At 43.7% G+C, this 27460-nt stretch overlaps 1 protein-coding gene across 3 annotated transcripts in view; it reads right to left on the bottom strand.

Annotated features, from left to right (window-relative positions):
- The window catches only part of PEX5 (peroxin 5), a 74856-nt gene extending 50540 nt beyond the window's left edge, over positions 1 to 24316 (bottom strand). The window contains exons 1-5 of one of the 3 annotated variants that reach the window (XM_087402172.1): positions 24167 to 24316; positions 20825 to 21054; positions 20114 to 20248; positions 18445 to 18640; positions 4810 to 5003 (exon numbers count right to left, since the gene is read on the bottom strand). In XM_087402172.1, the coding sequence (XP_087258298.1) occupies positions 4810 to 5003; positions 18445 to 18640; positions 20114 to 20248; positions 20825 to 20944 (645 nt within the window). In that variant the 5' untranslated portion in view covers positions 20945 to 21054; positions 24167 to 24316. The remainder of the gene's footprint in view (positions 1 to 4809; positions 5004 to 18444; positions 18641 to 20113; positions 20249 to 20824; positions 21055 to 24166) is intronic. The other 2 variants (XM_087402170.1, XM_087402175.1) reach the window with 2 other exon arrangements.
- Between the last annotated feature and the right edge of the window lie 3144 nt (positions 24317 to 27460).

The following is a 27460-nucleotide window of genomic DNA, read 5'->3' as shown; positions in this document are numbered from 1 at the left end:
ATAAAAGGAGAGGCCCTGGGCCTCATTTCATATCCAGCAGAGCAGCTTGGGAAGAGCAGAAAGGAGCAGCACATCCACCATCCTTGGGCCTCTACACAGGAAGTGAAGGAGAGAGGTGTTGCTGCAGACTTGGCTCCAGGAAGAGGCTGAACCTAGACTGTCTTCTAGGGCAAAAGGTTGCTGAGATCAACATCACTTGGAGCAGCAGTTGGGGAGCAGACAGCAGCAGCACCTAGCCCACCCTTGGACCTACACACAGGAGGAGAAGGAGGCTGACATAGGGCTGCAGACTGAGCTCAAGGTGCTGCCCACCTAGGCTGGCTTCCAAACAGCAAGGTGGAAGGGATCTAGACAGAGAGTCTACATATGCTTGAGGTGGAGCATGCGGGCTCAGAGATCTAGAAGTGCCAGGCTTGTAGTAGAAGGACCTTTTGGTATTGTATCCTGTCCTAGTTTCTGGACGGACGGAAATAAAAAGTATTGCTTCTATATTTGTCTCTGAGCATTGTCTATTTACTGGCTTGCACATCTATGCACATAAGTTAAGAAATTTGTGATTCCACACCCCACATGCACACTCTATGAGCTCTTGGGCATTACTATCAGTCTTCTACTGTGCGTACCCTCTGTTGGGTCATTTCTAACAGTAACATCCTCGCAAGGCCTCACGGGCCTATGGGACAAAATAAACCAAAAGAAAATAGCTCATCCAAGCCTCAATGGGCTGAAGCAAAGGGCACGCTAGGTCCCTTGAAGGCCTGAGGAGTGGATGGAGAATGAGGGCCAAGGGGGTTGCTTTTATAGGCCCCCCTTGGGGTTCAAAATACCAACCAGCAAGGCCGACCTTGCTGTTGCACCATCGACTAGGGCTGATGTGGCCAACTGGCTGCTGACCTGGCACCAACCAGTCCATGTCACGATCTGTGACGTATTCCTTTCTCTATTTCTAGACTTATGGATTGTTTGATGAATGGACACTTGTGGAAGGGTATGCCCTTTCGACGGGACACTTCCTATGAGGCACAACCCTTCACAAGAGACACTCTATTGAAGAGACACTCCTATTGTAATGTACCCTCTCATCAAGGGTCACACCTTCACAAGGGGTACACACCTCTTCATGCACAAGGGGTACACACCTCTTCATGCACATACACTTTGGAGTACACACCTTTTCATGTGTGACTCTTCGCTCTCTATATAAAAGAGGCCCAATTGTATGGATGACACACTACAGCTACACTACAGACACTCAAGCAATACAAATATTCCTTGTTCTCTGCTATTTCAGTCTCCTTTCTGTTCCTTAGCACATTTCTCAATATAGTAAATCTAGGATTTCTTACAGTGGTATCAGAGCAAATTTCGCTCCTGCCTGTAGGAAATGCCCCCCACCTTCTAGCGCCTATCTGATACATCTCTTTCCGCTAGAAGGATATCCGTGCACATTGTGCATGGAAGAGATGGAGAGAATGAGCGTAAAAATTTTTAGCGCCAATCCTGCCTAAAGTCATCAATGGCCTCTCCATCTCCCACACATCACGAGTTGATGTGAATAAACACGACAAAGATCGTGTCTTTTCATGTGCTTGGGCTGTCCCAAAACCAAGGGACGCACCTTTTCCACCTTGACTCCTCACCCAAGGGACACACCCCATCATGGAAAAAAGGACACACCTCTTCATGTGGGGACACCCCTTTTAAAAACAGGGACACACCCCTTCATGAAAAGGTGCACCTATTCCAAGGGTCACACCCCTTCGAATAGGCACACCTTTTGGCACCAAGCACTTATAAAAAGGGTACCTAGAGGGGTTAAAAAGGAAAACCCAGCCCCAAACCTTAGGTCTACCCTAGATACCCAAGGGTTAAATAAACCCACCCTTTAATTTTTCGGGCAACCACCCAACCTAAGGCAGCACAAATGAAAAGACAAAAGGGACGATCCAATTTCAACGCTCGTACAGTTTTTTCGTCGAACAGGTTGGCCTCTTTGCGCAGCCCCTGCCCTCGCTATTTCGCTGCCCTACCCCCTCGCCATATGCAGCCCCTGCCCTCGCCAGTTTTTCATCCAAGTTCTGAAAGAAATGCTTCGACATTATATTCAATCATGCCTAGCAGCTTGGGAAGAGTATCTACCACTCCTTGAGTTTGCTTATAATAACTCTTTCCATAGTGCCATCAGCATGACTCCATTCCAAGCAGCTTATGGACACACTCCGATTGTACCAACGAATTTTGTACTTCAACATCGAGTGGCCCTAGCTGATCAACTGGTTCAAGAAATGCAAGACATTCTACTCCAAGTCAAGGATCATATGCAAAAAGTGCAAGAGCGGTATCAACGGTTTGCAAACAAACATAGACGTCACCTGGAATTTGACACTGGTGACATGGTGCTATTATTTGTAGCCCCACATCGCTATAAGACGGTCAAGTCTATGTTTCCTAAGTTGCGACCAAGATACTATGGACCTTTCCGGATCATCAAGAAAAATTCACCTTTAAGTTACAAATTGGAATTACCACCATCATGGGGTAAAATCCATCCGACATTTCATATTTCTTGGCTAAAGACGTACATCCCAGGCGATGAAGCAGTTCCTCCAGGTGATTATGTCCCAGAAATTGAAGACGATTATGTTCTCCTTATTCCTGAGCGTATTATGGACCATCGACAGCGAGAGACTCGACATCGACTTATCACGGAATTCCTTGTTCTTTGGCGAGATCTGGATGACTCCGATGCTACTTGGCAATCTGATGAAGACTTACAACAGTACCCTGACACTTTACAGTAATATTTTCAGAATTTACCGTGATATTTTCTACATCAGTTCATTATCTCCACCAGGGTCTTATTTTGAGTGGGAGGGGATGTCACAATCTGTGACGTATTCCTTTCTCTATTTCTAGACTCATGGATTGTTTGATGAATGGACACTTGTGGAAGGATATGCCCTTTCGACGGGACACTTCCTATGAGGCACAACCCTTCACAAGAGACACTCTATTGAAGAGACACTCCTATTGTAATGTACCCTCTCATCAAGGGTCACACCCTTCACAAGGGGTACACACCTCTTCATGCACATACACTTTGGAGTACACACCTTTTCATGTGTGACTCTTTACTCTCTATATAAGAGAGGCCCAATTGTATGCATGACACACTACAGCTATACTACAGACACTCAAGCAATACAAATATTCCTTGTTCTCTGCTATTTCAGTCTCCTTTCTGTTCCTTAGCACATTTCTCAATATAGTAAATCTAGGATTTCTTACAGTCCACGTGGCAAACGACTGGCTACTGACGTGGTGCTGCTAAGCTGGCACCTCTGCTGCGACTGTATCTATGCAAACATCAGCTGTTGTCTTTCTGCTATCACTAAGTATAACAGAAAGGAGAGAATCCAGCATATACACACAGTTCTGTACTGATTTGGAAAACCATGAGATAACTATACTGCACCAATAAATAAATGAATATTAGCTTATTAGATTTAATCAAAATATTGAATTATCAAGCCGAGAACAAGTTAGTATCAAACCTCAGAATGGAAAACATAATGTTGTTGTTGACCTTTTTTGAAGGAACGGAGAGGATTGAAACCTCCTCTCCACCAAATTCAAGATATTGAGGTCGATGTTGTTGAATCATAACCCTAACATTAAAAGAGCTTCCCATTTCTTCCAATGCATCCTCATTTGTAGAATTAATCTCTCTATTGATGAGTATGCACACCTATGCTATGCACATAAGTTTAAGAAGTTTGTGATTCCACACCCCACACCACACTGTGTGAGATCTTGGGCAATTCTATCAGTCTTCCGTTGTGCGTACCCTCTATTGGGTCATTTCTAACATGGTATCAGAGCCCAAGTAGGAGGCTCACAAGTGTGGGAGCCTGAAGGCAAGGACCTTGCTGAAGGACGACCCTGATTCAGAAGCTCTTGGGAATCGACTTCCACGACTGGAGGATAGTGCCCTTGCGAGAAGTAGAGTGACTCAGGTTCAGTCAGGTGCGTTTAGAGTTAGTGTCTACTGAAGGTTGAGTTTGGTTGACTTTGCTGTGTGGTTTAGCAGCAGAGATGTCGACCTCTTCAGACTCTTCAACCCTTGCTCTCCCTTCCTCCTCCCCCAGATTTCTTTCTTTCACTATCCCTAACTTTGGAGAGTCTGGAAAACTGGATGGGTCAAATTACCCGATTTGGAAGGTGAAGATCCGGAGTCATTTAGTGGCTCGGAAGCTGTGGAAATTGACAACGGGAGTAGAGGCGAAGCCGGAGGACACGATGGACAGACAAGGGAATATACTCATGGCAGTAGACCGAGAGAAGCTCGAAGCTTGGGAAGACAGAGATGCCCATGCCCTGGCATTGATCATATGGACTATAGCGGACTCTGTGCTTCCTCACGTCCAGATGGCCGAGACGTCAGTAGAGACGTGGGTCACTTTGAAAAATCTGTACGAGACAAACAACACATCTCGGATCTTGCATCTTCAGCATCAGCTCTACAACCTAGATAAGGATGAGGGAGATTCGGTACATATCTTCTTCTTCTTCTTCTTCTTCCTCTTTCTCTTCTTCTTCTTCTTCGTTATCCACATGCATGTTGAAAAGAGAGAGAGAGAAAGGAGGGGGCGCATGGGGGGCGGATCCTAATAATTTCATACATGCGGAGGCCAAAAAAGGGAGATCAACAAATGTAAATCAAATTTTGTGAAGAGCCTGACCTCCCTACATAACAAGTTCTGTTAGTCAATGAATCCTGAAATACCATAATGCACTATGAAACTCTACCTGAGCATTGACATATTCATCGCCCTTGTCAGCAAAAAAATGACGTGCCATAATACTGCTCCGGTCTCTGATTCTTCTCTTGTCAACTTCAGACAAGCCCAACTCAGGCAACTGGACAGGATGGAAAGGAACCTCAGCTCGACTGCTATCCAGAAAGGATCTTAAAAACCCTGAAAGAACTCTTTGGGGAGAACCTACAGATTAACAAAAATAAAACATGATAAAAGATAGAGCTCATTGCAAAGAACACCTTTCAGTTAATATATTACAATTATTTCTATAGATTCTCGAGACTTTTTTTTTTTTTAAAGTTAATTTGAGCTCAATTCAAAGGGATCTTGAAAACCCTGAAAGAACTCTTTGGAGAGTACCTACAAATCAACAAAAGAAAAACATGATAAAAAATAGAGCTCATTGCAAGAACATCCTTTCAGTTAAAATAGTACGATTATATGTATACATTCTGAGACTTCTTACTTTTTTAAGAGTCAATTTAAGCTCATTTAAAAATTCAAAGGATGACATCATCATGCCTTGATAGAGTATTTCAATTTTGACTGCAACTAGCATCAGGTAGCGATCCCCAATTCGAGTTCACATACTTATATGGTAGAGAGTACAGACCACAATTGAATACAAACCCATAGATGTTCTACACAAAGTGCTCCCAATAATTCAGTAAAACTGATTGCCCGCTCGAGATGCTAGCAATCCCCAAATTTGAGTTCACATACTTATATGGCAGAGAGTACAGACCACAAACCCATAGATGTTCTACATGAAGGACTCCCAATAATTCAGTAAAACTGATTGCCCACTCGAACCTTATACAGATAAAGGTATCCAAATTCGAAAGAGTTGTTCGCCAACAAAAGATTGAGCTAAGTCTATCTAAATTTTGAAAGGCTTTTATACATCACAATCCACATCTCCGCCATTACTGCTCATGTTGTCAAACCCGATATTAACCTACCTAAAAGTCCCAGGCTCATTTAAAATCATAACGACTCACAAAACTGTCATATGCAAGCGTGCGCACACACAGAGTCTTTACTTATATACATGGAGTGCATGTTGAGCATACACTGAAAACACACAAGCATGCACACATATTTGTAAATGCAAAGAGTATGCATGCGTGTGTTTTGGCACATATTACGTAGGTGTGTGTGATTGTATACATAACATTCACTCACACCCCCAGATGCACGCATGCATAATCACACAAACATTTATACATTTATACAAAGGCCCTCATATCAAGTCTCCACCAAAGCTGCAGGCAGGCTTAGTCATGATGAAGGCTGATATTGAGGCAGAAGGCCACTTTAGCACATGCAGCACATGCTTTCGAGTTGTGGCCTCATATGAAGACAACGTAATTTCATTTAAGTCTCTTCCAAACAAGACTGCATAGAATCAAGAAAATTCTGGGTGTGTACAAAGAGTCAGGGTTGCAGGTGCCAAAACAACGAAATGAGCCATCTTGCAGGAGTATTTTCTTCAGGAAGGGGCGAACATATGGGATTGACTACCCAAGTGTCACTTGCTTTTGGATAGCGATGGTTTATCAACAAGTATGTAAAAGCAGCAAGGGGACTCGGCAGAAAATAAAGGACTAGAATTCACATACATAATACAGATGGTAACCCCTGTGTGTGTGTGTGTGTGTGTGTGTGTGTGTGTGTGTGTGTGTGTGTGTACCTTCATAAGACTATAATATATCCAATCTTACAAATTGAAATTTCTTATAGAAGAAGCGAAAGAACAAAGGAAAGGGAGTTTGTAAGCGGCTTTAGACAAACTTATGAGTAAATGAGAAAAATGAAAAAGAATGATAACTTAGTAAGCAAAGCTATGCTTATGTGCTCATCAGTACCCAAGCATAAGCTGGATTCTTAGGTAAACCCAAGCTTTGGAATCCCAACCAAACAACAAAAACTTTCATAGCAAAAAGGAAGAAAACAAATCACAAAATAAGAATAAGAAATGCAAAGACAGTGTTAGAAAATAAGAGGGAATGAATCACTCAAACCTCCACCCAAGATCTCTCCAACTCTTACACACACTCAACTCAGATAGATGATCACAGATGCAACAAACACTCACTCAGAAATAAATATGGACGGAAAGAGAGAGAGAGAGTATATTCATCCACCAGATGGTGGACAGAAAAATAGCTCCAAGGGAGCAGTACAAAACACAGCAAAGTACTGGAGAATATTGATGGACTCTCTCTCTCACCAACTGCTCCAAATCTGAGTGCTGAACACAGCCTTGGAGAGGAGCTTTCAGTCTTGCACTGGATGCTGGAACCAATGGAGGAGTGGGCCTTTTATAGGCACTGCCCAGGCCCCTTCAGTTGACCGACCAGCAGGGTCGGTACCCTGTCTGGTGGCCGACCACATGGACCCTAGTAAACCGACCAGGGTTGGCCCTGGTCGGTGGCCCTGGTTGGGTCGACTTGGCCAGCCATAGGCCCCTATTTAAGGGCGCCCTGGGCAGCCAGTCAATGCTGCTCCTGGTGCCTCTATGTGACGCCTAGAGCCCCTTTATTCCTGCTGTTACAGACTGCAACCAGCCCGTGTGCTGGTTGCCTATGATGCCGGCCTGAGTCTCTCTCTCCCCAGCCCTCCTACCTCTCACTGCCCCTTGTCCCCTCAAATCGGGGGCTCACAGGTGGGCACAGTGAGTTTCTAACACACAGAGCATGAGCGAGAGAGACAGAGAAAGAAAGAAAGAAAGAAAGAAAGAAAGAAAGAAAGTCACATTAATGTCCGTGGGAGGCCTCACGGGCCTATGGGACAAAATGTAAAATATGGTCAAAGAGTTCTTTTAATGGTCAGAGAATTGACTATGGTCAAAGATACTTGACTCTGGTCAAGTAAACCTGACTTCGATCGGGGAGGCTTGGTTTATTACCAAGAGGGTTAACTGCGGTTTACCAGAGAACCACAGAGCTGACTACGGTCAGAGAGTGTTGACTTCGGTCAACGAGACTTGGCATGCGCCAAGCGGGTTAACTACGGTTAACCAAGATGTGCCAACTTCAGTTGGAGAGTTGTGCCAACTTCGGTTGGAGAGACTTGACTATAATTAAGGCGCCTCGACCCTTGGTCAAAGCCCTTAATTATGATCAAGAGCGTTGACTTCGGTCAACGAGAGAATAAATATATTTTTTTACATATGTTATGTGTGCACATGTGTTCAGTGGAAACACCCACCATGACTAGAATTAGTCCACAGTGTGTTATTTGCATGCACAGCGCTAACAATTAATGGGTGCCATGGTGGTGCGCTTTAATTTATTGTTGCAGGTACTAGGAAGAGTTATTTTCCTAAGTGCTACGGGAGCCTAACAAGAGTCTAGGAGGCGGTTAGCGTGACCAAGTACTTCGAAGACTCCAAAGTTGCCCTTAGTGGCATGTAATTAGGAAAGTAAAGTAGAAATTGACAAGTGGCTTGTTGCCAAAAAGGGGAGCCTGAGAGCTCATGTAATAAAATTATTCACGTTTGAATTATATATGAACAGCTCTACGCTGAACTATGTACTAAATTTCTCTCTAATGAATAAAACCTTCGGGGGGGTCCAGCCCGACGATTGTCCTGGGCCCTAGTGTATCTGTTGAGAGAGGGAGAGAGGGAGAGAAAAGAGAGTGTCTTTGCTGTCTTTTACGAGTAACATTTCATAGAGAAATGAGAGCGAGAGGTTTCATTGGTATCAGAGCCAAGGCTCATAGCCTTCTTAGGCTGTGACGATCTAGGAGACAAGGAGGGAAAGAAACCAGAGACCCACCGTGACCACGTAAAGCATCGTGGTGAGCGTGATGTGCTGGCGCAATTGTATCCGAACAAAGAAGATAGTCGCAAATTGACAAGGCCTATTACCACATCAATGTATAGCCTGTTGGCGAATGCAAAGCGTGGTGATCAAATGTTTGCAGACGGAAAGCTCAGGCGATGAGTGATTGGGTGAATGTGACAGTCCGTGAAGGTAACAAAGCGTGGTCACGAGGCGTTTGCAGGCGACGCGAGCGTCCTTTCCGAGAACAGGCTCTGGCGTTGGGAGATCACGGGGAGCTAAAGAGCCATCATATATTCCAAGCTTGGTGTGCTATCAAAGACAGACGGAACTGGCGCATCAGATCGGTGCTAGATAGGCCAGAAACCAAGCGGGACCATCGACGGACCTTCACGCAGGCTCCCGCGACGCGCGAAGCTAATAATTTCTAGAAGGCGCGACGCGCGACACCGTGAGAGAATCTGTCGCCATCTTCAGCCCAAGGATTAACCTTAGGGTGACGTGGCTTTCGTGACATGGCAGACACATGTACTGTGCTGACGTGGCACCTAGCCAGGCAGCAGATGATGTGGCAAGTCAGCAGGTGAGGTGGCATCCACACGTGTGGTGATGACGTGGCAGCCAGCTCAGATGTTGACATGGCAGCCAGCTCACAGATGATGTGGCAAGACACGTGGCAAGCTGATGTGGCAAACCAGTGATTTTTTAACTCTAGTTAGTTAACCCTGGTTAGAAGTTCAGTTAGTTGGTCTAACCAAACTAGACTGGTTAGTCAAACCAGGTTTGACCAACTAACCTTGGTTGTAGTTAACCAGACCATAGTTGGTTAACTAGACTACAGATGGTTGAGGTCCAGTTGAGAGCTAACCAGACCAGAACCAGTCAGTCTGGTTAAAGTAACCAGCCGGTTACTTCATCCAATTACTGTCCCCAAAAAAAAAAAGATAGTTGCAGAGATTGTTTCTGCTAGCAGTTTTCACCTATCTGAGAGAGTATTTGCTGTCAGAAAAAGCAGAAATCAGAGAAAAATCAGAGATTTGCACAAGTAAAGGAATGCATGCCTTTGTGCTCAGGAAAAGGGAATCACATGCATACTCAGCCAAAAAAAAAAAGAGGGGCAATATAGTTGTTGATGCCTTGGCATTTTGTGGGTATATGCTTTGAGTTGACAGCCCGGTACTGGCATAGATTGTAAATGCAAGACACCTCTTGTTGAGGTACTTTCTTTCTGAAAAGCAAAGGCAACGTGCATCAGTTGCATACACAGTGTGTGTGAGAAACTCGCAGCTCAAACGAGTCGTAAGAAAATGGCTCAATCACCTATCCAGTGGGATTCACAAGATAGGGATGCACTTCCAAGACAGAGAAGTGTGCAACAAACTCAGCAAGAGTTTGAGCAGATGGTACGCACTCGTATGCAGGAGATGGAAAATTTTAGAAGGGATCCAAGAGCTCAGCATTTATTTCAAGTAGAAGCTATGCCTAATGCGGCGTATGATGTGCCAATGCCAGAGGCACACTCTCGTGTACAGCCAGAGAGAGAATGATCTCATAGGGGACGGTCTCATAGCACGAAGAGATCGAGGCATCATCACCGATCTCCCAGTCCTTCACCGTCTACCTCGAGCTTGACTTCTCTATCTTCTTCTTTATCAGATAAACCATCTAGGAAAAGAAGGAAACACAAGAAGTCCAGGAAGAAAAAGTCTTCCAAAGAGACCAAGGAATTCAAAGAGGGAGGTAAATCTGTCAAGTTTATGACCTACAATGGACAATATGGTCATACAAACAAAGCATTGCAGTTCATCAGGCATGTTCATGCTGCATTCGGTACAGAAAAGTTTTCAGAATCCTCCAAGTTAAGAATGGTCAGTTTGCGCTTGACAGTGACAGCTAGTGCATGGTGGAGTGCACAGACCACAGATGGGTCAGCCCCAAAGAGGTGGAAGGACTTCAAGAAAGCCTTCTACCAACAGTTTATGCCTAAACAATTTAGAGATCATGTTCTTCAAGATTGGGACAGTTTGCATATAAATGCAGAGGAGATACAGTGGATGTGTACAACCAAAAGTTTTGGGATGCTTATTTGCAAGTTGCACCTTTCAAAAAGATCTCCAAAGGAACCCAAATGAGAAAGTATAGAGCAAGTCTCAGTCCAAGAATTCAGGCAGTATATTCAGGCAGTAGTGAATACTTTGGGGGCAAAGAACATTCAAGACTTTAAGCATTCAGCTTCAATAGCTAGTCTTGTGCCGTTACAAGATCCATCCACGGTGCTATCCTTGCATGCAGGACGTGCTGAAAGGAAGAAAACTGATTTTTCAAAATCAGAGAAGAAAGAGTATCCCAAGGTTGAAAAGAAAGGGTTTCAGCCTCAGATGCCGAGGGGTACTCAGTTTTCAAAGACATATAAAGGCAAATCCCCATTCCCTCCTCAACAGATAGCTGAGAGATGGGAAATGCTTTAAGTGTGGCAAAGAGGGGCATGTGGCTGCCCAGTGCCCAGAAAAGCCTTCAACTTCAAAGGGAAAAGAGGCAGAGAAGCCACGGGGACCGCAAAAGCCAATGGCAGGAGGAATTCTTCACATACTGGGTCATGTTTCAAACCCAGATGAACAAGAATTGCTACTATCATGGGGCAAAGTCAGAGACCAGCAAGCGCTGATTTTATTTGATCCAGGGGCTACTGATAATTTCATATCAGAGGACCTAGCCCTGAGGCTGGGAATAAAGACGGAGGAGTTGGGCAGGGCTTTGGATGCCGATCAAATGTTCTGTGGAAACCCTGTGCTAGTCACTCCCTTGATAGGGAAGCTCCGTCTTCATGTACAAAGTTATGTGGATCAGGAAGACTTCTTCATTTCTCCACTGAAACATAATCATGTAGTCTTGGGTATGCCTTGGTTTCATCGCAAGGCAGTGAAGTTGACTCTTCCTGAAAGAGTGCTGGAGTTTGTACATAGGGGCAAAGTATATCGTGTGGTTGCTAGGAATAGAAGGGAAACTATTCCCATTGTATCAAATAATTCTGTTGGAAAAGAAATAAAGTCTGCAGTTTCAACTTACAAGATTTTGTAAAAGAGAGAGATGTGGAAATGCATGCTGAAATAAGTGAGGCAGATCAGAATAAATTTCAGTTCCTTGAAAATTTTAAAGATTGCTTTTCTGACGCTTTGCCAGGGGAGCTACCCCCTGAGAGACCTGAGGATCATGGCATAGAACTCATTCCTGGAAGCGAGCCACCCAATAGGGCCCCATACAGAGTTAGTGCAACTCAACGAGGAGAGATTATGACTCAGGTGCAGGACTTGTTGTCCAAGGGCTTGATTCAGCCCAGTTCTTCTCCTTTTTGTTCCCCTGTACTGCTAGTACAGAAGAAAGATGGCGTTAGATTCTCACTGTGCCCACCTGTGAGTCCCCGATTTGAGGGGACAAGGGGCAATGAGAGGTAGGAGGGCTGGGAGAGAGACTCAGGCCAGAAACAGAGGGAGGACAGCATGGCAGAAATAGGCGACCAGCACACGGGCTGGTCGCTGCCTGCAACAGCAGGTATATAGGGGCTTTAGGCCTCACGTGGAGGCTCTTGCAGCAGCACAGACTGGCTGCACAGGGCACCCTTATATAGGGGCCTGTGGCAGGGCAAGTCGGCCCACCAACCAGGGCCACCGACCAGGGCCAACCCTGGGCAGTTTAATGGGGCCCATGTGGTCGGCCACCAGACAGGGTACTGATCCTGCTGGTCGGTCATTTGAAAAGGCCTGAGCAGCCTATAAAAGGCCCACTTCTGCATTCACTCCAACATCCAGTGCGAAACTGAAAGCCCCTCTCCAAGTCTGTGTTCTGCACTCAGATCAAGAGCAGTTTCTGAGAAAGAGTTCATCATTGTTTTCCAGCACCCTGCTGAGTTTTGTATTGCTCCCTTGGAGCCATTTTCTGCCCACCATCCCGTGGATGAATATACTCTCTCTCTCCGTCTATATTTCTGAGTGTGTGTTTGTTGCATCTGTGATCATCTATTTTTGTTGAGTGTGTGAGAGTTGGAGAGATCTTGGGTGGAGGATAGCATGGCAGAAATAGGCAACCAGCACACGGGCTGGTTGCTGCCTGCAACAGCAGGTATATAGGGGTTTTAGGCCTCACGTGGAGGCTCCTGCAGCAGCACAAACTGGCTGCACAGGGCACCCTTATATAGGGGCCTATGGCAGGCCAAGTCGGCCCAACCAGGGCCACCAACCAGGGCCAACCCTGGGCGGTTTAATGGGGCCCATGTGGTTGGCCACCAGACAGGGTACCGACCCTGCTGGTCGGTCATCTGAAGGGGCCTGGGCAGTGCCTATAAAAGGTCCACTTCTCCATTCACTCCAGCATCCAGTGCGAAACTGAAAGCCCCTCTCCAAGGCTGTGTTCTGCACTCAGATTTGGAGCAGTTTCTGAGAGAGAGTTCATCATTGTTTTCCAGCACCCTACTGAGTTTTGTATTGCTCCCTTGGAGCTATTTTCTGCCCACCATCCGGTGGATGAATATACTCTCTCTCTCTCCGTCTATATTTCTGAGTGTGTGTTTGTTGCATATGTGATCATCTATATGAGTTGAGTGTGTGAGAGTTGGAGAGATCTTGGGTGGAGGATTGAGTGATTCATTCCCTCCTATTTTCTAACAGATGGTTCATTCCGTATGTGCGTTGATTACCGCGCACTGAACAAAATGACCATCACGAATAGATTCCCTATTCCACGCATTGATGATGTGCTGGATCAGTTAAATGGAGCTTCAATTTTTAGCAGGATTGACTTAAAGAGTGGCTATCACCAAGTGAGGATACAGCCTCAGGATGTGCACAAGACAGCGTTCCGCACTACTTTTGGGTTGTATAAATATTTGGTGATGCCTTTTGGATTGACAAATGCCCCAGCTACTTTCAATAGGATGATGGATCGTATCTTCCAACCCTACAGACAGTTCACTGGTACCTTCTTCGATGACATAGTTGTCTTTTCTAAGTCCGAAGAAGAGCACAAGGAACATCTTGCTATAGTGTTTCAAGAGCTGAGAAATCATCAGCGCTATGCAAGCGCAGGGGCATATAATATCCAAAGATTGGATACAGATGGATCCGGCAAAGATTCGTGCCATTCACGAATGGCCAAAGCTGAAAACCATCCATGACGTTCGAAGTTTCCTAGGCCTTTGTTCTTACTACAGAAGATTTATCACTCCACGATCTTACTAAGAAAAATGCAGCTTTCAGATGGGGAATTCCTCAAAAGACAGCCTTCACTACACTCAAGGAGAGGCTGACTACAGAGCCGATCTTAATCGTTCCATATTTGTATCAGCCATTTGATGTGGATTGTGATGCTTGTGGGAAATGTGTTGGGGCTGCATTGCATCAGAATGGTCATGTAGTGGCCTATGAGAGTAGGAGACTCCGGGATGCAAAGAGATATCTGGAAATCTATGAGAAAGAGTTATTGGCTGTAATCCATGCCATCCATACATGGAAGCATTATCTTTTGGGTGCAGATTTTATAGTCAAAACAGATCACCAAAGTCTGAGATACTTTTTGACTCAAACAAAGCTTTCCGAGAAGCATATGAAATGGGCAAATATGCTGTCAATGTATCATTTTCAGATTGTCCATACCCCAGGAATTCGGAACAGAGTGGCAGATGCCTTGTCCCGAACACCCCAGGTCAACAATGTGACTATTGCTTATCATCAGGACCTGGAAGGCATGAGGGAGCAATATGCTAATGATGCAGATTTTGGCGAGATTTTACAGCAAATGCAAGAGGGGTAGTAGTCAAAATTCCCTGAAAGATGGGTATCTGATGAAAGATGACTACCTATGCATCACCCAGGAGATGAGGAAAAAGATTTTGGAGGAATGCCATGCACCTCCCTATGCTGGACATAGAGGAATTACAGCAACAACTCTAGCACTAGAGAGGTATTTCTTTTGGCCAGGGATGCAAAAAGATATACATCAGTTTGTTACTGAATGCCTTACGTGTCAGAAAGTAAAGTATGATAGACGGAAGGCACCTAGCCTACTTATGCCTCTTCCCGTGCCTCAGGCACCGTGGGAAAGTATTACAATGGACTTCATTTTTGATTTGCCAAGATCAAAGTCAGGGAATGATGGGATTTGGACTATCATTGATAGATTCAGCAAGCAAGCTCATTTCATTCCGGTTCGCAAAACCATAAAGGCATATCATATGGCTAAGCTTTTCATGGCACAGATCTTTAAGCACCATGGTATGCCTAAGTCCATTGTCAGTGATCGAGATCCCAGAATGACCAGTGTATTCTGGAGCGCTTTATTTGACAACATGGGGACGAATCTGAATTTTTCTTCTCCTTTCCATCCCCAGACAGATGGTCAAAGTGAAGTAGCAAATTCTACAGCATTGGATATGCTGAAATGCTATGTGGGTGACCAAGGTTCAGACTGGGAAAAGTACCTACCATTGGTAGAGTTTGCTTACAATAATACAGTACACAACTCTACAGGGAAAGCCCCCTTTGAGGTCATCTATGGGAAGGTGATTCTACCACCTATCCTGAGGACCAAAGATGAAATATTTGCAGCTGATCAGTTTGTGAGAGACCTCCAGACAGCTTACAGCCAAGTCCGGACAGCAATTGAAAGGTCTCAAGAGAAGCATAAAAGAGCTGCAGATAAGCATAGGAGACAGTTAGATCTCAAGGAAGGGGATTGGGTACTTTTAAAGTTTGAGAAAGCTAGGCTCCGCAAGTTCAAAGGCAAACAAAAAGTGTATGCAAAGTTATCTTCCAAATATTATGGCCCTTTCAGGGTTACAGAAAGAATAAATGAGGTTGCATGCAGGTTGGCATTGCCAGAGCATTGGAGGATTCACAATGCATTCCATGTGAGTCTTCTAAAGAAATTCCAAGGGCCAAAGCCTACAAACCTAGTATCAGAGGATCCACCAGAAGTGGATGAGCTGGAGGAGGTCCTTCAACCAGAGCAGATTGTGTAGCATACTGTACACGAAGGCCCTCAAGGCAAGGAGTTTTACAGGTATCTTGTAAAATTCAAAAATTATACGGCATTAGATGCCAAGTGGATGGATGAAGACATGTTGTCCGATCATCCACATCTTTTAAATGTTTACAAGGAAGCTTTTCAGTTGAGGTTAACTGAATAGAAGCCAAGGGGATGTCACCATCATGTAAATATCCTAAGTCAAAGTACAGTTGACCATTCATTTGATCATAATTAAAGAGTTTTCATATGTATTGATTATGGTCCAAGAGTTCTTTTAATGGTCAGAGAATTGACTATGGTCAAAGATACTTGACTCTGGTCAAGTAAACCTGATTCCGATCGGGGAGGCTTGGTTTATTACCAAGAGGGTTAACTGCGGTTAACCAGAGAACCACAGAGCTGACTACGGTCAAAGAGTGTTGACTTCGGTGAACGAGACTTGGCATGCGCCAAAAGGGTTAACTACGGTTAACCAAGATGTGCCAACTTCGGTTGGAGAGCTGTGCCAATTTCGGTTGAAGAGACTTGACTATAATTAAGACGCCTCGACCCTTGGTCAAAGCCCTTAATTATGATCAAGAGCGTTGACTTCGGTCAACGAGAGAATAAATATATTTTTTTATATATGTTGTGTGTGCACATGTGTTCAGTGGGGACGCCCACCGTGACTAGAATTAGTCCACAGTGTGTTATTTGCATGCAAAGCGCTAACAATTAATGGGTGCCATGGTGGTGCGCTTTAATTAATTGTTGCAGGTACTAGGAAGAGTTATTTTCCTAAGTGCTACGGGAGCCTAACAAGAGTCTAGGAGGCGGTTCGCGTGACCAAGTACTTCGAAGACTCCAGAGTTGCCCTTAGTGGCATGTAATTAGGAAAGTAAAGTAGAAATTGACAAGTGGCTTGTTGCCAAGAAGGGGAGCCTGAGAGATCATGTAATAAAATTATTCACGTTTGAATTATATATGAACAGCTCTACACTGAACTATGTACTAAATTTCTCTCTGATGAATAAAAACCTTCGGGGGGTCCAGCCCGACGATTGTCCTGGGCCCTAGTGTACCTGTTGAGGGAGGGAGAGAGGGAGAGAAAAGAGAGTGTCTTTGCTGTCCTTTACGAGTAACATTTCATAGAGAAATGAGAGCGAGAGGTTTCACTCTCTCTCTCTGAGGAGATCGAGGATTAGTGGAAGGGGGAGTCTCATGCGTTTCCCACCATGTTTCAGCTCTCTCACTCATGCAGGTCTCTCTCTGTCTCTCTCTGTCTCTCTCTCCTCTCTCCCTCACACACCATGCTTCTGCCCTCCCTCTCCCATCGTATGTCCACTCTCTTGCAGCTCGACTCAGCTCTCCGTAGCCTAGCTCTGCGCTACGCCTACGCTCTACACTAAGCCTACGCCTATGCTCTACGCTCTACGCTAAGCCTACGCCCCCTACGCTCAGCCTACGCCCTACGCCCCCTACGCTCAGCCTACGCTATACGCTCCCCTACGCTCTACGCCTCCCCTACGATCTATGCCTCCTCCCTTCCCTATGGGGACATAGCCAAGAAAGACGACAGCAGCAACAACAACAAAAAGCAAACGACACACCTGAAACTGGAGGATGTGAACACACGTTACAACTGAAGTGGACTCGGGGTAGACAGCAAGGCAAAGGTAGGACCCGCCTCAGCTTCTTCAGCCTCTATCTCTACCTGGACCTCGACTCCCGCTACAGTTTCGGTTTCAGTTTCAGCTCTAGCCTCAACTCCCTCTATCTCTATCTCTACTTCGACTTCAGCCCCCACTTCAGGCTCAGCTCCCTCTACATCTACGATCAGTGACATACTCATGCCCATGGCGCCGGTTGTTCCCTTCCCCTCCTCTCCTGTTACAGCTCTCGCACCGCTTATGACCCCTACTTCGGGGGTGTCATACACTGTTCCGCATTACACTTCACTCTCCCCTCTCCCTCTCAGACAGCCCATGCTCCCACACCCCATTGGGACTGCCTCATCCATTCCACTGTCATCTCCGTTCCTCACCCAGTTCACCCAGTCACCGTCCAATTTCCAGACCAAGTCCCACACTTTCATGCCACAGTCATCACAATTTCAGCATGGACATGGGTGGGCTGATGCACCAGAGGCCCGTGAGACCTTGCTCATGGAGATACATAGTTTCCATGAGCGTGAGATGGACTCGCTTTGCATGGGAGCAGGTCCGCTTCAACCAGGAGCAGAGCCGCATCATACAGGAGCAGGCTAGGGCCATTCAGGAGCAGGTGGGTCTTATTCAGGGACTCAGACAGGATATCATGCAGCTCCGATAGGAGGTCACAGCCATACACACTGTCCTAGGGAGTACCCCGGTGGTCGAGGCACAGATTGCGAGCATGCAATCTGCTATTGAGGAGACTTCCAGTTGGGTTGACGTGGCCAAACGGGAACCCGCAAGGGTAACCATTTCTCCTACCCTCATGGAGCAGCAACAGAGAGCCAGTAAGGCTCTCAACATCAAAGCACGCGGGATCCCACGCACTGAGGCTACACCGATGGTAGATGCGACTGTGTTTGTGGCCGCTACCCTGGGTGTGGCTGAGCACAGGACCCGTGAAAAGGAATGAAAAAATGTTTCGTTTGAGAAAGGCCATAACCAAAAAAGGATTGCTCGACATGTTGGGATACTACTCCAAGTCACAGTTTCGCTACAAGTTCTTTGTCTCCAAAAAGATTTATTTACAGAAAAAAATCCATAGATTATATGTCTAGTAAAAACACACACAGCCCATAGCTGGGAACAAACCAAACCCAGAAGTTGAATCATGAAAACACTTACCATCCAGTGACGGCTGATACCCAGCTGCAGGGGTTGCTTCGTGTTCATAGATCCGTTCAAATTCAGAAAATACAAGTGGAGGCCTCTTTTCTTGAAGAAAGGGTGTGGGGGGCATCTGAACTGCATTGACCTCACTCCAGGCATCCGCATATGCAGGATGATCAGGGCCATGAAATCCCCTTAAAAATCCAGAAACCTGTGTCATGTGGGGGACCAAGTTTAAAATTCAAAAGAACACATGACTGAAAAATACATATACCATTGTAAGACTAGAATATATCCAATCTCAAAAGAACACATGACTGAAAAATACAGTGGTAACTCAATAAATCTCTATAATATCCTGCCACAGAACAAGCAGTTTAAGACAAACAATTAAAATCTAGCATAAGACACTTCACAGTGCCATCTAAAAATTTGTATTGTTCTGCTTTTATTGTGAACTTGGTTGAGTTGCAACTTGATGTTTTCTTATATACAGCACCAGCAAGTAAAAAATTCCCTCCTTGTAGATCCTTGATCTCAACAACACCACCACAAGTAGTCACCTATGAAAGAACCTAATTCTTCCTGGCATCAAAGAGCTACCTGGCACGACTGATATTGCGAGCCTGGCTGACTTGAAGATTTACATAGAAACCAGCCTTGCTAGAGAGTGAACATTAATAATGGGATATAAATTTAATATATCATTAAAGATGACTGATACTGCGGGCCTGACTGACCTTGAAAACAGCCCTATCAGAGAGTGAACATGAACATGGCATGTTAATTTGAAGTATAGGCACAACTCGGCAGTTTTCCTGATCCTTTGATGCCTAGCAAAGGTAGTCATATTTCTCCCTGCTTGTTCACAATCTTCCATTGCATTGTCTCATAAGTAATCAGAAATTGCTCATTTATCAAGTTGTAATGTCCTTCCTGATAAATGGGCACAAAATTGGGAGTGCTGTGCAACAGAACAGGGACAGAAATTGGCAGGGCATTTAAGCAAGACAATGGACATATGGCAAACATTGGCTGTCCAGATGCCTCACATGGTTCCCACCAAGAGGCAAATTGATAGCATGTATTGAAATGAACTTATTCATTCACAAAGAAGTCAGATACACACAGTAAAGACTGTGTGAATGTGCTCCGAAGCAGTAAGTGCACATTTAATGGTCGCAGGTGCGCACTGAGAAAAAGAACATGTGCATCATCCACAGAAGACCCAAAGAGCTGAGCTCCTAGCAGGGACACCCAAGCCTGCTGGCCAGATCCTGGTCAAGAACAAGAGGCCTTGTGCGGAGCTCCGCCAAGTGTTAGCCACCTAGATAGTCTTTGAAGCCATAGCCTTGCCGATGAAGCCCAATGCTGCTGAAGACCTAGCCATCAGCCAGGCCTGGCAAGAGGAGAAACATACTGCTGTATAGACCTCACACTATATAGGTACCCAGGTACCTTCATAGGAAACTTGCCATCATAATAAAGAAAATCCAGAAGCAAACTGCATGTCCAGATATGTTACAAACAAACATTTACTTTCATAATTGCAATCTTTTTACTGCCTAGAATTGCAAGTCCATCATTACGCATAACCTTCATTGAGTTAGAAAATCCTAGAATGTGTTACCTTGCAAATTTATTACTAGTCCATGTAAGAAAACAACAGTAACTTAGGCCATACCTGAGAGCCAGTGGGTTGCCCATTTGCTTGTTCATATTCTAAACCTGGCAGGGAAGTCAGAGGCCCACTAGTTCCGATTTCACTAGGAGAAGACTCCCCAAGGCCTGGTAATGTTGGAAGTTCCTTTAACCTTTCCTGTTGATATTACAAAGACATCCTGTCAGAAATCCCTTTAAAATAAAGTCTGCTACATCCAGACACATTTTTTAAATATTCGGAGCAATACAAATAGAATGTAGGGATCTCCAAAGCTGCCACATCTACCTAAGTTGGGAGCAACTAAAGCAAAGATGCCAAAGGAAAAATATAATCACTGGTAACCATCAGATGTATTTCCATCTTGAAAAGCAAGACAAAGGCACCGCAACCTTTTCATACAGCGGAAGCAAGCAACCTTCAAGCTAATCACAGAGACCGCTGCCACTACCTTAAGCCTTGAGATCTAGAATGATCCTATTGGAATCCTACAACTTCAAGAAAAGGCACAATGCACAACTGAGCACCTATAAGAGTTAAAACTGAGAATCCTAGAGCTGGGCTTTATCACAACCAACCAAGTGGCTAATGCCTACTTACCTACATGTTAACAGAAATCTAAACTATAAGAAAAATGAATCTAAACAAAAAGTGCTGAAGTTACACATTCTCTTACGCATTAGGACAGACACAACCAAAAATTTTAACAAAGAAAGCCTGCAAATCAATAGACACCTGAGTTTTGGACGCAGAGCCAAATAGAGAATCTGCCAAGCCACCCAGTGGATTCGAGGTTCCAGAGGTACCAGGGACAGCACACCCACTACCACCCATCACAAGATCACGGAATGCCATTTGACTTTGATATCAAGCTGGAGCTTTGTGCAAAACTCTTGATGTTCACCTGACCCACCAGTTTACAAAACTAAACTATCACCAAAGTGCCCAGAATACATGACCTGCTCCTGTTCAAAACAAAATGCGGTATTAGAAATGCTCCTCTCACTTTTAAAGCAACTATAAAAATTTAATTAATCCTGCATTTATGCATCTCTTAAGTATTTAACCCCTCTTTCCAGAAAGCTACTTAAATACTGACTGACAAATAGTTATCAGCATCTGTTAACACGATTTAACCTATTTGCTATTATACCTGCTCAAATGTTTCTTTAATAGCACAGGTTGAAAGGTGTATCTATATCTTATGATGATGCACAATGACCACTGGATCTTAGCTGGGCAAAAAAAGACACCATACCAAGAGGAAAAAGCGGGAGAAAATGTTATAAAGTCCATAACTAAGGCAAGACGACTGTACAGACAAGGTCAGTTTGATCAAGGGGTCTAACAGTAAAATTGCACATGACCACAGAAAGCTGATGAAGACCTATTAAGAACCAGAAAAGTGGTGAGATTTTTTATGCTTTTGAAAACTGTCGTCATGCTGAGAATCTATTGTTGTGAAACATAGGGCAGCTGACTTAACAAAGCTACCATCTTGGAGAGTTGATGCATAAAAACTAGCTGGTAAAAGGTCTCATGGCATGAGCAAGTGCGTTAAATTGGATCTTTTAAAGCTTTACTGCAGAGTATTTATGGAATATTTAGGAATCATCATCGTTGCTTGTAATTTTTCTGGATATGAATACGTGCACAGTGGCAAGCTGATCCCATACATAAGAGCCCTGAGCATCAGGAGCATTAGTGAGCCTAAGATCATACGACACACATATGTACCCTATTTGGTGCAAAGTGTGATGTGTCTATACCTTCCGTATTTTATGGTACCCAGACTTGAGTTCAAGTATTGACAACATTCTAAAATAGAGTAACTGATCCAAGAGATCAATCTAAAGAAGAGGATCTTTGTTTTATAGTCAACTTATTCAATGGGCGATAGTAAACGCAATGGTGCATGGTGTAAGTCTTTTCTGGACTAAAGTAACTGAAGCTGCTGATTAATTGGTGAAACATGTGGAGCAAACAACTCTGCATGAACCTAATGATATACCTCTGTAAGACTAGAGTAAGTCCAATCATACAAATTTAGATTTTTGTTGTTCTAAAGACCAAAAATCTACACAGAAAATAAAAGGGGAAATCTGCATGAACCTAATAAACCCATCCTTTGACTTGGACTGAAGACAAGATCAACGGAGTCAGTACATTACTGATCCCTAGCTGCTGAATCATTTGTTCTTTGAAAAGGATTTGAACTATTTGTCCTCCAGACTGATTTGAGGATCATAGTCGTATATGCTGAATGGGCCAATTCTGATGTCTGTGTCAGTAGAAGAATTTATATATACCTTTGTAAGACTAGAATAAGTCCAATCATACAAATTTAGAAATTTTGTTGTTCTAAAGATCAAATATCTACAAAAGAAAAAAAAAAATGAAAGAGAAGAAAAAAGAGGTAAACAAAAACTTTTAAGAAAAGCAAAAGGAAGACATACTAAGCAAGCAAAGCAACACTTATGTCGTCATCAGTGCCCAAGCATAAGTTGTATCCCTCTTATGTCGTCAATTAAGCAAGCAAAGCAACACTTATGTCGTCAATTGAAGTCAATAGTCTAATTTAGCACAACATTGCATTAGTTGTATCCCTCTTATCACACGAGGTCAACCAGGTTATCCGTGAGGATCTACTACAACTACACACTTTTTGGACCTGGTTGGAACCGAGTGAACTCCCAGTGAAGCTTAGCTTCTACAGAGATCACTTCTTGCATAATCCATTACTTGATATTCCGAGGACATCCACAATCCAACACAAAATGATGTGTCTCGCATGGGTTGAACCCTGAAGCTGCAGGGCTATACTCTGGTGGCAGTTCATCTAGCAAGTAGCGACTAAGAGGTAAGGAACAATAACATGCCTTTTCCTTTATTATCTGAGTTTTCTTCGTAGATGTCTTCTCCATATTGAAAATTTCCCATTTGATTACACTTGTGGGCACCTGAAATCAATTATAATTGCATACACTGTAGAGGAAGATCCAGATGACGAGGATAGTAAGCAACCCTACTGTAATTTTGCTGTCCTGTCGACGCTGCTTTTCCAGCAAATTAAAATTGGGAGGACAGTTGTCTGAAAGAGAATTGCTGCATAAAATTAAACGGCATGTGTTGTTCACAAGGATTTTGTTATCCAGTCCTTTGGAAGACATTGCATACCCTCTTGAAGCAAGACACCCAGCCTCACCTTGAGCTGTTGCTTGAGACGATCCACCTTCCTCTTCGAAATCCATGGAATCTTGGAACTTTCAGAGAGGTTCATTGTATTTCAGCAATATATTCCACATACTGCATTGCTTCAGAAAGACTGCTCACATTGTATTGAGAACATTATAAAGAAAAATAGCTTCTTGTATATAATGTGGCTCCATCACCAATGGGAGGTATATCCATGATACAATTCACATAGGCAAGTGCGCACTTGCAATTCCACTTCGGGAAGAGGTGGGCCAGGATGCACGCCCTAGTGAGCTCAAGTATATCTTACATAGAGAGGAGAAGGGTTTCCTATGGAGGCAACGCCTTGTCTGGCTGCCACACTTCAACTGAGAAAACGGGATGCAGCTTGTCGAACCAAAACGCACATAGTAATCGAACGATAGTGAAAGAACGACCACAGCATCTTCGCGAAATACTTTTGGGTGAGGCGGAGACGGACCATGGATTCGAAGGGTGTCGAGAACTAGTGCATGTGCAGGACACCTTGGCGGAAAACCGTTCTTTTCCTTTGATGTCGCTCATCCACATCAGTAGAGAACAAGGTAGAAGGTGCCCAATTCCTATAAATAATATTTAGGAAACGAAGCAAAGCAGAGACAACCTTGAAGGCTCCAGCATAGCAACCAGCAGTTTCCCAACAACAGTTATACCCGCAGCTGATTTGGTTCCGTGGCAAACGGTGCGGAATCTCAAAGGGGAACGAATAGAAACACGAGGGACAGCGAGTAAAGGGTGCACAAACGCCATTAACAGGATGAAAAAACAAGCGGCGATTGGCGACAGGTCGCATTTGTTTGGCAAAGGAAAGGCCATAGGAAATTGAATGCAAGGAGACAGCACCTGCACATTGCCGTTGCAGAATTGTCCCGTCGATCAGGCAGCCTGGAAACCTTGATCACGGAAGCTGAGCTTTCCAATTGGAGATGCCAATTGCCGACTCAAGCACACAACACAATCAATTGCTTCTCCTTTTCTTCACCTCTTGTTCATGCTTTGCTCACATCACACGCTTTTTATACTTTTCCCATATCATATCATTTATTTATATTTATATTAAGGTCCACGTGGCACTCATAGGAGAGTCAAGTTCTAGACAAAGGAGGGCCCCACTTGGCGAAGAGCTCTGAGAGAGGAGAGAGAGGAGCCTGTCGTAGACGGGTCCATTTACTAGGGCTCTTAAATGAATGGAAATCCAACTCTATATGTGAATAACACGAATCTCATCATGAATACTTTGTTCACGCTATCTCAAGTTTATGTTTATTAAAGGCCAAAAAAAGGTAATCGTGTGATTTGCCTTCATAGAATGCTCGTGTGCTTCAATATTTGTGCCAACGTTATATCATAGACAAACATGGCCTCAATTCCTTTGGCTTTGCACAAGATGCCTCTAGAAACAATGCTTAATGCTTGCCTCAATGCAAAACAAGAATGCCACTAAAACCTCTAGGAAATTAGTAAATCATTGTTGCTATCTAGAACAAAGGAAAGGCAAAGATCACTCCCTCTAGTAATGGTAATGGCCTAATGCCTTCTACAACTCAAGGAAAAGTTAAGGGAAAACTTTTCCATGAAGATTGGCAAACTACAAGAAAAATAGTCTCAGTTAGGACAAAGGAAAGGCCAAGATCACTCCTGCTAGGAATGGTAATGGCCAATGCCTTCTACGACTCAAGAAAAAGTCAAGGGAAAAAAAATCTCATGAAGATTGGCAAATTCCAAGAAGAATAATCTCAATTAGGACCCTTCCACCTCATACATGGACTGAATTCTTGCATTGGCATTACTTGGGCTACAATGACTCGGAGTCCTTTACTTTTCCTCGATGATGAAAGTTGCCCTTTTACTGCCTGGTCAATAGGATGTGGTGTCACATGAGGACCATGTCTTAAATCCTAACATTGACATGTAGTTTTGATTTGCCTCTTTGTATGATAGAGTGTGTACATTTCTATAAATATGATAACATAAATAAAATTAGCCATTACATGTCCATTTTGCATGATCCAATCAATCCTAGTTGCCTATATACAATTTTATTTGGCCTTGATGATGTTTGCCAAGCATGATATCTCATCTTTCATATCTACTATCATGGAACTATTTTGGTGATCGCATAGTCCTCGGGTTACTTTTTCCGGATCATCTTTGCTCATCAAAGATGCATGGGGGATTCAATATTCTAAATATTCATATGCACATTGTACCACATAAGGGGAAAATGATGCTTTATTTGATGCAAGGTCATCACCCATGGGCGTACATGATGTGGCATCTGCTTTTGCATTTGTCTATGGCTACATTTGGTCACTAGCATCTTACTCAATGGGATTTTCTCCTAGGACACATTGATGGTAGGACTAAAGGCTGTCCTTTTGTCCCTTGCATGTTGTGGAGCTATGCATTGAAGCCTACAATCGCACAATTAAAGATTTTTGTCCTAGGATATCATCTTTGTGGATGGATGTAGATGAGTGGAGCTCCTTCAATTTCATTTTCTTATTATCACGTCAAAGCCTTGTTAAAATAAAGACCTTGGTCATGAGAGGATAAGCTCAATCAGGGTGTATTTCTATCTCTTCAAATATTGTCCTTCCCATTTTTTATAATATGGATGCATCTATCTTTTCTTGTGGAAGTTAAAAGTGGAGTATGTCAATATTCTTGCATAACCCACACATCCAATGGGATGGAAAAGGGATATTTCTTTTATCTCTTCCACTGCCATCCATGACATTACTCTTTCTTTTCCCATATGCTCAATCATAGGCTACAAACTCTCAATTGAATCCTCTAAGACTTATCTTGATCCAACAAATCCATGTCACTGTATTGGGTAAAGGAGAAGAAGACACACTATCTCTTTTGCCATGGATGGGTTTTTGTCATGTGGCATCTTGGAGGAGAACAGCTTAAAAAGTGTTGCCATGTTTCACCCTTGGACTCTTGGAATATCACTACTTCTTGGATTACCATCCTTGGACTCTTGGACCTTTATAGACTCATGCACCATAAGCTCTTGGAGAGCTCTTGGACTACCACCCTAGACTACCATGGGCTCTTGGACTATGCCACGTGCCACCCTTGGACTCTTGGACTTTTACAAACTCATGAGCTACCTCAAACTCTTGGACTACCACACACACATGCATATGCATGCGTGTATGCAACACACGTAAACAAATGTATATATGTAAACAAAAACACACACATGCACACACACTTTTTTTTAGTGAAATGTATTTGTTTTTATATACAAAAAGCACTGCCCAAGGAGGGGACATGTAGCTACAACATTAAAATTTTAATTATATGACAAGAAAGCTAGATAATTAAGATCTTGAGTGTGTCTAGAGTCAAATAATGATTGTGTAAAGATGCCCGAAAAGAGGGATACTTGGTAAGGAATTCACCAAAGACCCTATGGCTTTGGTCCTACCATAGAGTCCATAGTGATTGATAGCATACCCAAGTAAAGAAAAGATCACCCCCTTGCTTGACAGGGTGAATCGCAAATCGCTAGAATAGCTTGCCAAAGTAGAGATTGAACCCACAAATGACGTGAATCTCTTTTGTCCATGCATTTGTTGCAAACAATTCTATGTATTTGTGCCAAGCTTCTTATGTGCCTGAAGATATTGTTGTAAAAAAATAAGAAGTCATGAATTTTAGGGCAATCACAAAATAGATGAGGCATAGACTCCTGTAGGGATAAACATCGATGACAAGTAGCAGGAGCAATATGTCGACATGCCAAGATGTTCCAAATGGAAGAATCCTAAACCTAGAAAAATATGTTGACAACCTTTTTGCTAGCACAAATTTGCGACAGCCTTTTTCTCCACCATGAAAAAGTATTAGTCATAGGCCAAATGTGATTTGCATGAGCAAAAACCCAAGGAGGAGGTAGCAAAACCTTACAACTTTGCAATCATGACATTAGCCAACAACAATGAATGACAAGCTGGATCATTCGAGTGAAGGGCTAGATTTTTGAAGCAGTGTATAATCTCAAGACCAGGCATTTGGCTAAAATTCATGAAGCATTTGTGACAATATGTGTCAAAGAGATTTGTAATGTTGTCCCAAGCCAAAGTGGCTAACTATTGTAGGAAAAGGTAACACCATACTAAC

This window comes from Dipteris shenzhenensis, chromosome 3, assembly GCF_047967505.1.
Source record: "Dipteris shenzhenensis isolate YYH24624 ecotype China chromosome 3, Dip_SZ_1.0, whole genome shotgun sequence".
NCBI lineage: Eukaryota > Viridiplantae > Streptophyta > Polypodiopsida > Gleicheniales > Dipteridaceae > Dipteris > Dipteris shenzhenensis.
Note: the sequence above shows the minus strand (reverse complement) of the source record. Positions and strands in the feature narration are given on the sequence as shown.